An 18945-nucleotide genomic window follows, 5' to 3' on the forward strand; every position below is an offset into this window, starting at 1 on the left:
AAGATATTACTTATGTATGCAGGTAATAGGAATGATATTGTCAATAGCTGAAATCTAGAACTTGGTAGATGGGTTTAATAGCAGATTAGACAAAGCTGAAGAAAGAATAAGGGAAATAGAATACAGGTCAGAAAAATTATCCAGAAAAGCAATATAGAAAGACAAAAAGATGAAAATTATATCAGAAAGGGTAAGAAACATGGATGAAACTATTAGGAAGACTAACACAGAATAGGAATGCTAGAAGGAGCAAAACAAGAAAATGGAGCACAGGCTCTCTGAAGAGATGAGTGATGTTTTGTCCAGAATTGATGAAATACATCAATCGACATTTTAAAGAGGCCCAAGGAGTCTCAAGCAGCATAAATAGAAATAATCTCTACACCTAGTCATATCACAGTAAAGCTTCAGAAAACCAAGGAAAACTGGGGGGGAAAACAAAAAGAAAAAAAAAAGAAAGATCACCATCACAGAAGTGACACAATGACAGATGATTCTCAACAGATAATAACAGAAGTCACAAGATAGTGGAACTTATCAGCAGAATATACTATAAGAAATTCTAAGGACTGTACTTAAACCAGAAGGAAAATGATCCAAGATGAAAAGTATAAGGACATAAGTAATTCATAGAAACATGTAGGTAACTCTAAATAACTATTAAATGTATTAAAAATGTTTTGAGAAATTTTTAAAAATTGAATTATAATACACAAGAACACCACATAGGTCAGGGAAACAGAGTTTACTGTTCTAAAGTTCTAAGTCCTTGCATTGTCTGAAAAAAAATCATTTAACTTTAGGCTTTAATAAATGTGATTAATGAAATTTTTAGGGTAATTTCTAAATGACTAGAAAAAGAATGCATAACTTCAATTAGAACAAGGAAAAACTGAAATGCTAAAAATAATTAATTCTTACAAAGGCAAGAAAGAACAGAAAAAGAACAAATAGAAAGCACGTATTACGAAGGTAGATGTAAATCCAAATATAAAACTCTTTGACATTAAATACAAAAGGATTAAATGTTCCAGCAAAACAAAACAAAGATTGTCAAACTGGATAAAAGTTAAAATCTAATATAATGTTGTTTGAAGAGGCATATCTACAACAAAAAGAAGTAAAAGTTGAGGTAAAAGAATGGAAAAACATATACTATTTAAAATTTGTGTGTATCAAATGATAAAGGTTTGAAGCAAAATGGAGAGAACTATGAGGAGAATTAGAAAAATCCACAATCATAGCAGGAGATTTTATCAAACATCTCTCAGCAATAGAGAATAAGTCCACTAAAATTATTAAGGTCATAGAAAATTTGAACACTAATCCTAACAAATAAATAGCACATATGGAACATGTTACTGAAGAACTTCAGAATATGTATTCTTTTCAAGTGTAAATGGAACATTTATAAAAACTGATCATTACTGTACCCTAACACAAATCGCCACAAATTTCAAAGGCCTGAAATAATAAATTATGTTATCTGACCACAATGTAATTAAGCTAGAAAACTAGATGATATCATATTTTGTAAATCAGGAGCTACACTTTAAAATAACAAAAGTCAAATCACAAAGGAAATTATAAAATATTTTGAACTGGAAAGTATTATGTATCACAATTCACGGGATACAACCACAGCAGTATTTACAGGAGAATTTATAGCTTTAAATGCTATGTATTAATTATCTTTATAATAATATTAGATAAGAAGGCTGAAAATCAATGAGATAAGCATCCAAATTCAAGAAGTTAGAAAAAGTACCCAAAATAAACCTTAAGAAAGTAAAAGATATGAGAAATTTAAGATTAAAAATTAACAGAATAAACATAACAGAGAATAAAGTCCAAAGTAGATTTTTTTAAAAAGATTAATAAAATTGACAAAAAAAATCTCACAAGACTGATCAAGTAAAAAACATAAGGTGCAAAAAGCCAGTATCAGGAACAAACAGACATTGCTACAGACACTGCAGAAAAAGATAGAAGGATATGACAAATTTAATGCTAATAAATTTCAAATTTTAGATCAAATGGATACATATGTAGAAAAATAAAACTTACTGAAATAGACTCAAGAAGAAGCAGAAAACCTGAAAACCCCTGCAACTGTTAATAACTGAATTTGTATATAAATAGTGGTATAATCATACAATGAAAAATGCATACACATAGAAAGACAAACAGAAAAGGCATGTCATTAATAAGACATACAATGTGATTCCATCCACCTAAAGTTCAAACCAGGCAAACCTAAACTATATTATTTAGGGAAGGATAAATAGGTGGCAAAAACATAAAGAAAAGCAAAGAAACAACTACCATAAAAGCTGGGACATATTTAACCCTGTGGTGAGAGAAGTAGTGTTGGCAATGTTCTATTTCTTGAAATGGGAGATGGTTACACAGATATTCATCTCATATTTATTTGTTAAATTATACATATACTAAATGCATTTTTCTATTTTAATGTATTTTTTAAAATTGTGAAATACAAAAAATATTGCTGTAAAATCTTCAATCTCATAGTATGGAGTCCCCAACTTTACAACAATAAGTACACTTATCACATTGTATTATATACTCTGCTTCAAGACCGAGTAAGAATAAATAGCCCAATTCACATTTCCAAACTACCTGACCGACTCTGATTCATATTTTTCATCATAGGTAAAAGCAACATAGAAGAGAGAAGTACTCATGCTAAGTTTTACAAACCTCCATAATCATCTAACACCTTCTTTATCTTGCTATATATTTCTTTTGAATAAACTGCAACTACCACAATCATACAGATTAGTATAGCCCTATCTTCTCTTATATTCTCTGCTTCCTACTACTGAAAGACTGGTTTCCTTAATTTCAAATTTAAAAGCAAAACAGTTATTTGATTGCTAGTTAGAAGTGTGGTGAGGTCATCCATTTCAAGTCAAAGAAAAGGTCCCAGAATACCCCAAACCTTCTGTTCTCACTCAGCTAGCCTCACAAACAGATCTCTGAGAAGAAACAGAGAGGGAGGGGAAAACAAACTTTCCTCCTTTGGGAAAAGGGAATAGACATGTTTTTAAAAACCCACTTAGTCACTCATGCTTTCAATAATTAAGCCAATATCTGCTTCTAGGGAACATACTAAAATTAGAAAGTATTCCTGGCACCACATATGTATATGCATAATATATGTAATAAGTAAAAAATATAACATACTTACCATTTCCATTAATAGACAGATTATGGGTCTTGAAGTTATTCTCAATACTTTCCAAGTTCAGAGTAGTATGAGCTAGCAAATTATACTTTGCACCACTAATAGTGAAAAACAAGACATGTTTTAAATATCTTAGTATGTTCTCTATTATAAAAAACATTTGGATGTTATAGATGACAGATTTTAGGCAACACATGTTATTAATCAATTTAGCATGTTTATCTCTTTATGATGTTTTGTCTTAATAAAATCTGCAAATTATTTGGTTTAACACACACAGAAATGTTTCTCTGAAAGAGGTGCATTCACTCAAGAAATATTTACTGAACACCTAATATGTGCCAGGTCCTATGCTAGGTGATAGGTATTCAATGGTGAACAAGACTTGGCATTATATTCTGGTGCAGGCAGGAGGGGAAAAGGAAAGAACAAGTAGAGATAAATCAAATGCAAGCATTTCCAAGTTATAATGTAACTTTTTTAAATGAGCAAATAAACAAGGGGATAAGAAATCTTAGGACCTATGTTAGGTAGGGGAATCAGGAAAAGTCTTTCCGAGGAGGTTAACAGTTATATGCCCATAAAAGGAGTCAACCAAGCAAAGAATGAAGTAAGAACATTCCAAGCAGATAAAATAGTATGTGTAAAAGAAGGGCTAAAAGATCAGTTAGCTGGAGTCCAATGAGCAAGAGGGAAGCATGGTGCAAGACAAGGCTGGAAATACAGGGAGAGATTAGGTCACATAGGGCCTTAAGAGTCTTGGAAGTAGGGTGGATTTTATTCTAAGGATAAAGGGTAGACACTAAAGGTTGTTAAGAAAGGGAATGATGGTATCTGACTCATGTTTATTTCCCTGGGGTAAGAAATTATCTCCTTTCTCTGGTTTATCCACTTCAAAGATTTTGGGCTTTTGATTACACTGTGGAAAAATGGAGGACTTCATTACAAATTCAATTTTTTTTTCTTTTCAGTATAGTCCACTTAATGCTGCTTTTGTTAAAATAGCATTTTTGCCAAACTACCTAAAATGTGTAGTCATCAATTTCATTTCCTGGCACTTCATGATAATAAAAAGTGGGTTTTTTTTGTTCAATAATAATTGCATTTTCTGTGCTAGTAATCTTAGTTTTATTTCATGGCTTTTCATGGTTTTATTATTTATATTCCAGAATAGTAAAATCTCAAAATTCAAAATATCAAAGAATATGTTTTGTTTTTTGTATTTTTTTTTAAAGAAAAGAATGGTAGAGATATAGACAAACTAAAGAGAAGAGAGATTTCTGATGGGAATTTTCATTAATTTGTGTCAGGTGACATGTTTCATAAACTTTCTTTGTTTCTTACTAATCTTTAATAAAATAGATATTACAAAAATATGTATAAATCTGGTAAGCATGCATTTTTTAAATAAATAAAAGCATAGCTCATAGAATGTTATTCCTTTGGTAAACACCTCTTGGTTTTTAATATACAAATATCATGGACTATACATACCTCTCAACACCCAGTGTTTTTGTTTTGTTTTGTTTTGTTTTGGTCAATGTTTATATAGTAAAATTTATGTATTGGTTCCCACAACTCAATGTAACATTTTTAACAAACTGCATGAGAAAAATTTCAAGGTACATTTTGAATATAATTGGATTAATGTCAGATACTCATGTAGACTTTTGGAAAAGCTCACCAAGTATCAACAACTCTCCATTGTTGCTAGAACTTAGAGAGGCACCACTGCCTCATGCTTAGTGTACACCATTCTCTGCTATTGTGCACTTGTCCTAAACTAGTTTCTAGAGTGCCTTTCATAATTAGCTCTTAATTTTTGCCTAGAGTTACACATTTAGTCTCCCAAAAGTTGATGAAGTTTTAACGCCATGTAGAAAGAATGAAACCAATTGAGAATAGCAATTAAAATGGAAAGGGAAATATTACTACACATTACCTACTGGTTGTTTGGTGATCAGGGCATAATGTGTTGAGCATTATCCCAATATGGTACTTTTTCACTGATATATAGGTTTTATGGAGCTATATTTTTTAAAATATGGATGGGAGTTTTAAATTGATAAAGCATTACAATTTTTCCCACTTAAAATAATGGGAAATAGGATGTCTGTTAGCACTTTCAAGCAGAATGTGTTATTTTCAGGAACAGATTGTTGACAATAAGTGGGAGTTGCCTCATTTGCCAGGCACTGTTCTAGGAACTGGAGCTGCAACATTCAACAAAACAAGGGAGGGAAAGCCCCTCTTTCTCTGAAGGGAGAAAAGACAGATAAATAAATACATAATTATATCATGTCTGTGAGGTTAGCTATAGAGCAGGGTAAAGGGATTAAGGTGATGGGAAAATGTCATTTCAGATGGCAAGAGAGAGGAAGGCCTACCTGAGAAAGTAACATTTAAGCAGAGACCTGAATGACAGCATTGATAATTACCATAGAAAGAGCAAAAGGAAGAGTATTTCAGGCAGAGGAAAGGCATATGCTAGGTGTGTCAGACAAACAACAAAGAAGAAGGCCAATGTGGCTGGGGCATGGAAAGGGAGGAGAGTAATATGAGATGTCCAAAAGGTAAGTACTGTGTCATGCTTTATCAGCCATGATAAGACACTGGATTTTATTCTGAGTCAGATGGAAAGAAAATGGAGGGTTTTGAGCAGAGGAATGTACCATGGTCTGACTTGTATTTTTAAATGATCCCTCTGGCTGCCAGATGTAGAACAGACCAACCAAAGTGAAAATGGAGAATTCAACTGTGAAGGTACTGCAACTGATGAGGCAATAGCTGATCCTGACCTGGAACAGGGTGGTACAGGTAGAAGTGGTGAGAACGGGTAAGATTCTATATACATTTTTACAGTTGAACCAATGTGGACATGGGATATGAAAAAAATGGAATGAGTCAAGGACAAGTCCAAGATTTTTGACCTGAGCAACTGGAAAAATGAAACTGTTATTAACTGAAATGAAGCAAACTGGGAAAGGAAAAGATGTGGAAAATAAGAATTTAGTTTTGGACATGTTAAGTTTGAGACTGTTTTAGGTATCAGAGATGTATTTTGTTGGGGGTGGAGGAAGAGGCAGATGGATACATGAGTTTGGAGCTAGAGGAGAAATGGATATTGGAGATACATATTTGGGAGTTACTGGTATATAGAGGGTTTTTAAAGCCACTAGAGTGACAGAGGGCCCCTAGAAGTTAAGTGAAATTTAAGGACCAAACACTGGTATACAAGTATCCCAACATTTGAGATTACTAAAATGAAGAGGAATGAACAAAGAAGACAGGGAAGGAATAGTAGTAAAGTAGAAGAAAATCCAAGAAAGTGGTATCTTAGAAGGCAAGGAAAAAAGTGCCTCAAGGAGCAACTGTGTTAAATAGTGGTGAAAGGTCCAGAAAGAGTAGTATTGATGACTGACCACTGGGTTAGGCAACATGTGGGTCACTGTTACCTTCACAGGGGGCAGTTTCTTTGGGGTAGGATGGAGGTGACATGATGAAAGCCAGATTGAAGTGGTTCAAGAAAGAATGGGAGGAGAGTAATTGGAGACAGTAAGTATAAACAACTCTTTTCTATAAATGGTAGCTCTGAAATGTGACAGTAGAAATGAGAAAGATTTTAGCATGTTTGTAAGTTTGTGGGACTGATGCAGAAGAAAAATTGATGGCGTAGGAGGAGGTAGGGAACAAGTGCTGGAACTTACGCTTGAGTAGTTGAGAAGTTGACCACCTAGTGCACGAGTAAATGGCCTTAGATGGGGAAAGATAATTCACAAAGAACAAAAGCAGCAAATAGGGATACAGGTAGGCTAGTAGATTTGGTGGGTGGAGAATATGCAAACTCTCTTCTGATTGCTTCAATGATATATGAAGTAAAGTCATCAACTATGAGTAAGGAATGGAGAAAGGATGCCGGAGGTTTCAGGAAAGATGATGTGTGAAATACTTACCTTGAAAACAGATAAAATGGAAGGCTATGGGAAACTTAGCAGTCATACTGAAAACCCACTTAAGGTTAGTGATCATATGTCTAAAGCGGGACCAGTCAGAATGACTGTGTTTTTTCGCCAACTTACTCATCTACTTGAGTGTAGGTGCAGAGAAGCTAAAAGTAAGATTTAACCAGGATTGGAATTTTTTCAAGGTAGGTATGACAAAGGAAGAGAGAGATGGAAAGTATAAAATGGCAAATCATGGAGTCTGAGCTAAGTTGGCGCCAGAGGACTCAAGGGTGGAAGCTATAAATGTGGGAGGTGGTGGACAGAGTGAAATACCAGCAAAAGAGATTTTAGAGTGTATACAATTAGTAGTAATGACAAGATCTAGGTGGAATTATGGAGTGGATGGCTGAAATGGACTAGAAGACAAGTCATTGGAAGGAAGGAGGTCATGAAACTGAGAGGCCAACGTATTAGACAGACTGTCTACAATACATGTTAAGTCCATCCTGAAGAATGTCTCAAATGGTAGGAGGCAGAGAGAAGAGAAGGAGAATGGAGAAACCTTTTGGTTTTATTTTTAGGACTGATACTGTAATTTATTCTCACTGACCCCCAAAATATTACAGTAGTTTTTACTTATAAGTGTGCACAGGAAACTATTATGTTATAAACTGTACATATGCACTGGGTGCAATGGAGATGGCATGTTTAGAGAGCAACTTGCGACAGAATAGTCTAAAATTATGTGATAAACAAAGAATATGTTTAAATTTTTTCTCAGTTCTTAAGAAATGATTGTGACTAAGATATCTTTTCCTTAATTGCTTTAACGTAAACATGTTAGACATTTACCTCTATTTCTAATGAATGACACATCTAAAAAATAACAATATGAAAAAGTTATTGATAATCTTATCTAGAAAGGGTTTAAAAAAACAAAACATGATACAGGTAACTGATAAAAAATCTGACCATTAAGTTGATCATATGAACACTCTGTAATAACTTCAGAAAAAAAGTTGAATGTACAATATAATTATGAGTTTCTAAATATTCCTCAAATCTAGGTATTTAAAAACTTGGAATAAAAATATAAGTACAAAATGATAAAAATATTTGAGTTAAAGTGGCTGAACTATAAATAACATGTTTCTCTCCCAGGTTCTTTTTTGTCAAGTTTCCATTATTTTTGTAATGAAATAAAAAAAGTGGTAGCAAGATGAAAACCTCCCCTAAAAATCAGAGACATGCAAAGCATTATCTACCTATGCTCAGCATAAGGCATTTTAATATGTAGTATCTTTTTTTAAGGTTCACCACCTTATTTACTAGATAAGTAACTGAGGTACTTGAGGTAAGCAGGGCAATACTTTGGTCCACATTTTTAGATGAAGAAACTGAAGTTCAGAGAATGTTACTGACTTGCCAATAGCTAGCAAGTGCATGTGGTTTATTGTAAAGAGACCCCTCATATCATACTCTCTTTATACCTCATTTAGAAATAGTTTAAAATTAAGGTACTTTTTATGTAAGAACAGATTCATAGCAATCCACATCTTACTATACTGCCAGAATCTTGAATGCAGGGACCATGACTTATTAACCTTTGATTCCAGTATATCATATGACATAACTGCTGAATAATCATTTTTGGATGATTAAATGAATAAATCAATTAATACCTTATAGATAGTAGCTGATAATTCCTTAGGTATGTTTGAAAACTTTATAATCTTTCACAATACCAAATTTTTAATACCATTGTTCCTCAAAACATAAAGAATCCACTCATTCTAGACAAGTGCTAGGATACCTGTTTGTAACTTTGATCTAATTTAAAATGCAGTATGGTGTCTTATTTTAAATTTAACAAATCTTTGTCAAATAAATAATTACTTTTGATTTTTTAACTTTTCATGAAATGATTGTTTAAGATGATGTATATTTATATGTTGAGGGATAATGTACCAAATAATTCTCAAGAGTTATAAATAGTTAATTCAGCTAACAGAGGCACTGGGAAAATCTAGCTAAAGGAATTTCAGTACGCTAAATTACACAAATAAAAAGGATAAATAATCACACCAGGGAGCATACTAAAAATTACCAAAAATGTTCACTGTCTTCTTTCAGATCAAATAATACTTTACGATGATATTTCAAGTTACTTCATTTTTAAACCATGACTAATTACAATGCTGATGCTTCCAAAACCAGCTAATGATCTCACTTTTTAAACATTCTTGTCAGGATAACATTTTCTTTCTAAAACATTACAGTCATTCCTTTCTGCCAACCCTAATACCGAGTTCCCAAAAGTTTAATCAGCTACATTTTTTCTATCAAATAGACCAATTGTTATAACATTTCTGAAGGGTCCAAAAATGTTATGAAAAAATGACTACTTTAAATGGTAGTCATAAAGAAAATTAATATTTGGAGTCAGAGATAAACCAAGTAGAATGACAAATCTGAATAGGAGAACGAATACTTCTAGGCAAATATGCCAATCCCTATTAAAAAGAACTTAATACTGTATATTAATAACAATAATGTTATTCTCAAAAATTCCTCTAGGCTTCAAAGAGGAATAGAGGTTGAATAGAGTTTCTAACATCATTTAGGTATCTTCATGCTCCTAAGGAATTATAATAATGGTCTTAAATTTTTAAAAAATCATCTACATTTTATAATCCTGTCAAGTTAATAAACTGCAATGGTTTGGCAAGAGTTTAAAAAAATGTTCAGAAAAAGCACTTGTCTGGGAACAGTAAAAATAGTAACAACAGTAGTTAAGAGCTGTATTTATTAAATGCTTACTGTATGCCAGATTCATGAATTATCTTACTGAAAATCTCAATCATCCTATGGAGTTAGTTATTATTTTGTTATGCCTATTTTTCAGAGGGAAAAACAAGAAGCCAGAGAGTAAAGTAATGTGCCCTGTGTCAGACAAGTAATAAACGACAGGGTCAATAGTGTCTCTTATCTAACTGTACCATACCTTGGACAAGTTACATTATTCACCGAGCCTCAATTTTCTCTTATGAAAGGTAAGGGTGCTTGAACACATCCTCTTTTTGGAAGGCTTCTTAGAGACATGTCTGGGGTTTCACAAAAAAGTTAAAATACTCATTGCCAAATAATGAAACCACTTGAGAAGTCCATTCATTGCTTTTATATAGTTTAAAGGTTTCTGTAAGATTTTTTTCTTAATAAGGAAAAAGCTTTAAAACTACTGAACTAGGTGAGATATGTAGATAAGTAAGGTTTCTTTCAGTTCTAAAATCCATGTTTCAACCTGGAAAAATTATTTATTATGGTTGAATAAAAGTAACTTCTAGCAAATCCTCGGTATAATCCTAATCTATAAGAGTTTTAAGGATGGTCCTAGTTCTAAAGGAAAAAACTTAAATGGTCCCCTTTTCCCCTTTTTAATGATATTAATATTAGGAAAGACTTGTATCCTCTATGACTGTTTTTCAGAATGTGGATTGGAACACATTAGTGGATTATGATAGCAATTTAATGGTTCATGAACAGCATTTTTTAAAAGTTGAAAGCAACTAGAATTAAAAAATGTCTGGTACTATATCACAAATAATAAGGGTTAAATATTGTTTCATGAAATCTATGTGTATATATAGCTGTTTACTCATTGTGTAGAATTTATTTCTTAGTATGCATCTTAATCAAAATAGATTGAAAGTCACTGCTATAGTGCCAAAGCATATTTTATATCTACTACATGACATTAAAAAGTTATTTAATTAAATTTTGATGCAGCATTTCCAGGATCTTTGCCTAAAATATTTTGCTTTCTGTAATTATAGCAAAATTAGTGATGTGCTGAAGAGGTAACTCTAGTAGATATGCAAAAAAAATTCTAGGAACATACCCTCATCAACAGTTTTGCTAAGAAACATGAACATAAAACTATCTGTTAGGCAACAAACAATGTTTAAAGAAGATATCCAAAAGAAACCAGGACTCCTTAGAGAAATGGCAGTTCCAAGTCTGGGAGGACATATACAAGATGATCCTGGGACATACTGTTGTGTCAGAGAACAAAGAAGCTATCAAAATTAGGATTGTGTCAAAAAGATACAGGAGCCAATTTGAAGGCTTCTCACTGATCAAAGATGGGACAATAGAAAAATAGATGGGCTATTGAAAAGAATAATTGAAATAACAGATGGGCTATTGAAAAGAATAACTATAATAGATTGAAACACAAACATATATCAATTCAACATAAAAAATTCAACATATAAAATTCAAGAGTTCAAATAAAACACCTTGATCACTTTCATTGTTGTAGGGCATCAACTTATTACTCTAAAAATTGGCAAATTAAAGGAAAAAATCAAGTATTTTTTCCTTCCCTTTGTTCCACCAATTATGCTGCAGTTGTACCTGAAATATCATGAGTGAAAGTTCTTCTCTACAAGAATTCCAGTTAAAAAAAAAAATCAGGACAAATTTAGAAAATCACCAAATTATAATCCCTAGTGAAATAACAAATGATCAGCCACACCTGATAATACCATTAGATAAAAGGTTGATAGGGAACTTTATAATGGATGTACCAGGCTGGCAACACCTGAACTTGCTGATCAATTTAACATCACTAAGGTGGGATAAGATCTCTTAATGGAAGATACTGGAAAATATACTTAACTATATGAAGTATTATTGCCCCCAAATTCAATCTGAATCTAATCAGTCCTCTAGATTTAACTATCAGGTTAGAGGAAACACAAGGGAAAAAAAATAAGACTGTAAACATACTACAAAAATGCAATCAGCTAGATTTAAAATATGGGGAATTCTACTAGACCTTCCCCCTCTCCCATAAATAATGTCATAGAAAAAAAAAAAGGACAGGGAATTGTTACAGATTAAAGAAATTTAAAAGATTCACTAACTGCAACATGCAGACCTTGGATCCTGATTTGAATAAAAAAGTTGCAAAAGAACATTTTTCAGAATTGGGGCAATTAAAATACAGACTGGATATTAGATAATATTAAGAACTTATTTTATTTTGTTAGGTGTGATAATGGCAATATGTTTTTTAAAATCTTCTAAGAATGAAACATGAAATGCAAATAGAAACCCAATCAGTAGACTGAAATGTAGTAAATACTTTGACATACAGGCAGTCCCTTTCATGAAAAATATTTATCTTTCTGGTAGATAATGGAATTCCAAATGACTAAAAAACATGCTGTCGCCCAACTTCCTACCTACAAAGGAAGGTACCAAGGATACCTCAGCTGGGTAAATGTCAGATTAACAAACATTGTCTCTGCTTCAGGATATTTTTCCATTTAAAATGTAAACATATACTCCACATACAATACTTTAAAATGTCACATTTAATTGTAATCTGTCAGTACAAATAGCGTATTAAGAAAACTTACGAAATAGCTGAACTGAAGAACAAGCATGTTTCATGATCATCTTCTTGCAGCATTGAATTTATTTTCTTTCCTGTGGCTTTACTTATAGATGTCTTAAGTTTCTTAGCTAGCTTTTTCGGTGTGTTGGCTAAAGAAGATTCTTCTGTACAGCAACTATATACTTCCACCTTTATCTGAAAATCTGGCCCTGCTTCATTACTAAAAACAAGGGCATTCAAATGTTAGAAATTTAACTCAGTAGAATATAATTATAACATCCTTTGATGTTTTTATAACATTTAAAAACAGTATTTGAAATAGGCTTATGTTAATATATATGCATATATGTTAATGATACAGAATCTCTCTATGTTTATTTATTATCTAAATGGCCTGACTCACTACAACTTCCAGAGCCATCAGCTTCTAAACTAAGGGGATCTTAATTTAACCAATACATACAGGCATATTACTTAAAGACAAAGAATAAAATGGTCTAGTCATATTGTTGTCAGTGCTATTTCTCTTTGTTATTTCTTTGATATAGCTATTTTAATGGTATTTACACTGTAAACATGATTTCCTGAAATGACTATTCCACCAAAACAAAATTTTCTGCTGTTACCTTTAGTTTCGTTTCTTCTTCATAAAGATTCATTCATAACTCACTTCAACCACCCCCAACCTACTTTTGCACCTAGTAACTATAAACAATATTTCACTATTTGGTTATATAGAGAAAAACAAACCAAAAACAATATAAAGGGGTATACTTCAAGGTATAAACAACTTGATGATCTTTGTATGGTTAATCTAGCATTGTGTCTGGAAGATAAATCAATATGCAGAAATTCTGCAGTTTTCACAAATGCTGATTGGCTTTGCTCTTTTCCAGACGTAATGAACTATCTTTACCATAAAAGATTGTGGTGGTGTTATAAACAATAAAATATACTTAAGACCATGAAAGAGGTCCATCAGCAGCAGATGTTGCCTGCAGACAGAAGATCCACCAGCCTCAGAATTCTTTAAAATGAGGCATAGACATTTTAAGATTTAAATAGCCAATCTATAGTTTGGATAAATCCAAGGAATAACTTCCAGATATTTTTATAGTTTATTATTTGGCAACTTTTAAACACAGAGTATTCCTGGTAATGACTAACAAATGTCAATACTTAGAGGAAAACCAGAGATTCATAAATATTGAATACATATGAAAAGAAACAATCATAACAAAAAGCACATTTTTAAAAACATTTAAAACATTTGTCAGCAATTATTTTTAAAAAAATTAAAAAATATTTACAGAATTTTTTAAAAAATTGTAAATCATGTATTGCCTTCCCAAGTAGCACAAATTGTTTTTCCTCTGAAAAAAAATTCTGATTTTTGCTTTTGTAGTATAGACAAACAACAGCAAAATAAAGTGAAAAGAGTACATTAACAGGATGATTAAGGCAGAAAAAAGAATTCACAAGTAATAGTTTTTAATGGAAATAAACGTATTCAGATAACTAAGGAAAACTTTATTTTAAGCCTCAATTATCTAAGTGTTTGGGGATTTTTTTTGGAGTCTAAACAAATTTCTTTGGTTCAGTACAGCTTGTGTGTAAGAAAGCCTGTATTACTGCTAATAACTCAGAGCAATGCATTTTATTTTTCCATGCTATACAATTACTATGGGACACTGGACAGAAGCCACAAAATATGATTTGCAATCTTTTTTTTTAAATGTTATGTGAGTGGCAAAACTAGCACTCTCAAATCTCCAGCATATAGCTCCATACTTAAAATGGCAAAAAAAAAAAAAAAAACCATGCATACTGACTTTATCTTAATAGTTCAATAGTTATTAACATTTAGATATGAAGATACTATCTTTGAAGCTCTAAAAATGTATAAATCACATGCTGATTTAGACCAGTGGAACCTCTGACAGAGGCCAGGAAAAACATATGTTAGTTAAAAATGATTTCTATGGCTACCTGAGGAGTTCTTTCTGGTTCTGTGTTATGACCACAATAAAATGAGCCTATAAAAGAGCAGGGGCAATAAAAACAGCCCTGAGGATCACCCAATTTTTTATTGTTTCGTAGTACATGAAAGAAGTGTCCCATAAGAAGAAAGAACACAACAAAATTTTACTAAAGTGCTTTTCCTATGGCACATATTTCAGGACTATCTTATAAATGAAGTTATACTATTTTAGTATTTCTTTAACTAAATCTCCCATGAGAGATGGAAGAACCTCTCTTATGCTCAAATTCACTGTATATCAAATCACATTATAATGAGGTTCCACTGTATTCATACCTCAGTTAACAAAACTACAAAATAAATCTTTATAAAAATGAATAAAATTTTATCATATCCAATGAGTCAAATATTTACTGCTAATACTAATTACAAGATCTCCAATTCTTTTGAATAATTTTCAGAATCACTTGAAACATTTTAAAGATCTCAGTACCCCCAAAATAATTCAAAGACCCTATAATTATAGCTTTCTTTTAAAAAAACATGGAACTTTAGATTATTTTTACTCTTTGAAGAGTAAAAAAAATACTTACAATATGGTCACATTTTCAAAACATATATCTGTGATTGTTTTATCCACAATCACCATGTCAGTATCAAAAACTTCAGCTCCCATTTTGAATAAACAAAAAATGGCATAGCGCTGTGATCCTAGAGAAGAAAAACAACACTTTAAGCAAATATCCACGTGATAAATCATCTACATTATCTTAAATCTAGTTTAAATATTTAATAGATTCTTGTTTTTGTACATTGTACATTACATCCCTTAACTTTTTATAGTGACTGTTCTGTCAGTATATAGTAATGCCTTATACCCAATTGGAACACACAATTAAACCATGGAGTATAAAAAAATAAAATTAAACATATAGGTCTCTCAGCAGTCTAAAAAGAACACCAAACTCATATATTTTGTTCCTAGAAAACTCTGTAAGCTCCAACTAATAGCAAATTTATGAACATAGATATTCTATTACCTTTGTCATTTTGGTTTCCAAATTTATTTATGAAAAGAAGTTTCCTATTAGAAGAGTATTAAGAGTAGGCACTAACAACAGCGAAACAGTTTCCATCAAATAACAGCAGGGGGAGCAACCACAAAAAACAATAAGTGGACCCAGAAACATAAAAACATAGCTTCTGGGCCATTTAATATGCTGATGTTTTTTAAAAAGTAGTGTCATTAAAGGGCTATATCCTCAACACTGAAAAAATGCAGCTCTTCAGAAAAATTATTCTCTGTAGTAATCAGAAAGTTTTACTTAATCCCCATATATATTCCTTTTTAAAGTAAATTATATTTCTCAATTGAATAACAAATACACTAACCTGATTTTGGATTCTTCAAATAAAACTAATTATGCTCAAAATGATTCAGTTTTAAAAGCATGAGGAACAAAGATACCACAATAGAAAAGAAAGATTAAGGATTATCATATTTTTTTCTGCTTTGCCTCTAATAGCTAGAAATAATTTGAGATTAATTTCCACGATGTAAACAAAAATGGATTTGTTAAGATTGTATAAAACCATAAAATGCTGAAGGGAAAAAAAAAATCAGATCAAGCTAAAAATCCTTCCCTCTTACAGGCTGTTAAATAATCTTAAATAACAAAATAAAACAGAAAAAGATGCCCCAGATCTAGTCAAATAGAAGAAATGTTGCCTTTAGCTTTACTCCTTAAATACTTAATTTTGTTCTACACCCTTTCCCCTCTCCCCGCCCTGTTGCTTAACTGTCCTTTCACGAGTCCTATCAATAACTAAAAGTACACTAATACACATTACCTTAATTAGTATTAAGTGGTTACAACATATTTATATTTAAAATCAGGAAAAAAACAGTTAAGTAAGATTCTGCTTATTCTATCAAATGGCATTGAGTTATTTCAGTGTGGAAGCAGCCTTTTTTTTCAACAATCTCAAATTTACTGTACACTAAAAAAACACTTCAATTGCAAATTAAAATGATACATACGTTCTTTATTGTTGAAGTGATCATAGTCTTTCCACATTAGTGGTATTCGAATATCTACAAAAGACGGAAAAAGAGATGACAAGCCATTTTCTGTAAGTTTTATTTCTTAAAGTGATGTGAATCTCTGAATTACAGAAAAGCCAAAATAACATTTATTATTAAAATAATTCTAACAGGTGATACTCTCTTTTAAAAACATCTTACTCTAGCAATATATGATCTCAGTAACATTTACTAAAAATTACTTTTAAAACTATCAATTATTATCCAAGAAATTGATTTATTAAGATCTGTAAACAGTTTATACCACATTTTCATTTTATAACCTATATTTTGAAAATAGGTGAATTTTAGGGGACCCAGTTTGTGGAATTTCTATTTTCTAACAACTGGAGGTAAATACTCTTTAAAGCTAGAGAAGTAGAAAGGACTTTTTTTTTAAACATTATTTATCAAAAAATTAAAAAAAAACATTTCAAACAAAACAAAAGGAATAAGAAAAACAAATAATCTAAAATAACTACATTGCTTCCAACATGTTCCTACCACATCCTAAGGAAATTATCATACCACAGTCATTCCTGAGCATTCCCGTATCATTAAGATTACCCTCAACAACTTATCTGTTCTTATTAGATTATTGTTCCCCCTTCACCAGTTGCTATATGTCTCTAGGTCCCCTACATTCTACAATGTAAAACATTTCTTTTACATTTTTCACAGAGTTCACATTAGTGGTAACATACAATATCTCTCTTTTTGTGTCTGGCTTATTTCACTCAGCATTATGTTTTCAAGGTTCATTCATGTCGTCATATGTTTCACAACCTCGTTCCTTCTTACTACCACGTAGTATTCCATCTATTGTGTGTTTATCTACATTTTGTTTATCTAATCATCTATTGAAGGACATTTGGATTGTTTCCATCTCTTGGCAATTGTGATATGCAAATATCTGTTCGTGTCACTGCTTTCAGATCTTCTGTGTATACACCGAGAAGTGAAATTGCTGGATCAAGGGGTGACACAATATCTAGTTTTCTAAGGAACTGCCAGACTGTCCTCCAGAGTGGCTATATCATTATACTGTCCCACCAGCAATGAATGAGAGTTCCAATTTCTCCACATCCCCTCCAGCATTTGTAGTTTCTTGTTTGTTTAATGGCAGCCATTCTAATTGGTGTGAGATGATATCTCATTGTGGTCTTCATTTGCATCTCTAGAAGGGACTTTAAAGATTTTATATACTTTGCAAACTTTAAAGATGAAGAAAGTAAGTGACTTGTCTAAGATAAATGGTTTTCAGTAGAGACCAAGCACTTGACAAACAGTTCTAAGCTCTTTCCAATAAGAAGATTTAAATTGTCTACCAAAGAATTTGAAGATCTTTGTTCATTCATGCTACACATGGTGGTATTTTCCTTAAGAAATAAAATTACAAAGAGAAATATACTACTTTTCTTATGCCAAGAAAAAGGCATATGCTCTCTCAAAGTGACCTACACATATTTTCTTTCATTCACATATTCTTTAAACTCTAATGTAATTGTGCTAATTGTTCTTATTCCAGAAGTTAATCTAGAGTTTTGACATATTTTATTTAAGCTTTCACTTCCTCAATTTAGTTTCATCTCTTCTTCCCTTTACTTTTTTTTTTTTTTTTTTTGTTTTAGTAGGCAGTTTATTTAATGGCGGATTACCTTGAACTTGTACATGTTTAGTTTTTTTTTTTTTTTTTTAATCATCATTTTATTGAGATATATTCACATACCACGCAGTCATATAAAACAAATTGTACTTTCGATTGTTTACAGTACCATTACATAGTTGTACATTCTTCCCTTTACTTTTAATACTAGGTAACAGTAGTAACAATTTTCCTCTGACATTCCTAAAACTGTACATTTTAAAAATTAGAGGATTAAGACGATTACGATTCTACCAAATAGATTATGTGTGAATTAATTGTAACACAGCACAGTAAAGCATTCTCAATGGATGAGCCAGTTAGTTTTAATTAACCGCAGAGTACATAAACCATATACATAAATATGTGAAACCTTCACTTCAATTTATTTGTGGAAAACTTCTCTTATTAAGACACTTCCCTATCACCACTTATGAAGTTTATACGCAAAATTTACATACCCATTAACTTCAATTAACTATTAATCTTATGAATGTAAATTGTTTGGTTACATTTACGATGCGCTTCACTTTTAGATTCCGTGATACTCTTTACTTTTCAATTTCTTCAGAATTCCATTTTTAAGTCTCTTGTTGCCTATTTCTAGTTGTCTTACTAGAAAAACTTCAGATTATCTCCCAACTCCCAGTGCCCAGTCTGGTGGGTATTTATGAATGCCC

At 31.8% G+C, this 18945-nt stretch overlaps 1 protein-coding gene across 3 annotated transcripts in view; it reads right to left on the reverse strand.

Annotated features, from left to right (window-relative positions):
* The window catches only part of RTKN2 (rhotekin 2), a 113940-nt gene that overhangs the window by 55932 nt on the left and 39063 nt on the right, over positions 1-18945 (reverse strand). For all 3 annotated transcript variants that reach the window (XR_005211807.1, XM_037804094.1, XM_037804093.1), the window contains exons 4-7: positions 16579-16632; positions 15131-15248; positions 12579-12776; positions 3212-3306 (exon numbers count right to left, since the gene is read on the reverse strand). Coding sequence is in view for 2 of the 3 variants with exons in the window: in XM_037804094.1 (XP_037660022.1) it covers positions 3212-3306; positions 12579-12776; positions 15131-15248; positions 16579-16632 (465 nt within the window). In the remaining variant the exon portion in view is untranslated. The remainder of the gene's footprint in view (positions 1-3211; positions 3307-12578; positions 12777-15130; positions 15249-16578; positions 16633-18945) is intronic.

This window comes from Choloepus didactylus, chromosome 15, assembly GCF_015220235.1.
Source record: "Choloepus didactylus isolate mChoDid1 chromosome 15, mChoDid1.pri, whole genome shotgun sequence".
Classification (NCBI taxonomy): Eukaryota; Metazoa; Chordata; class Mammalia; order Pilosa; family Megalonychidae; genus Choloepus; species Choloepus didactylus.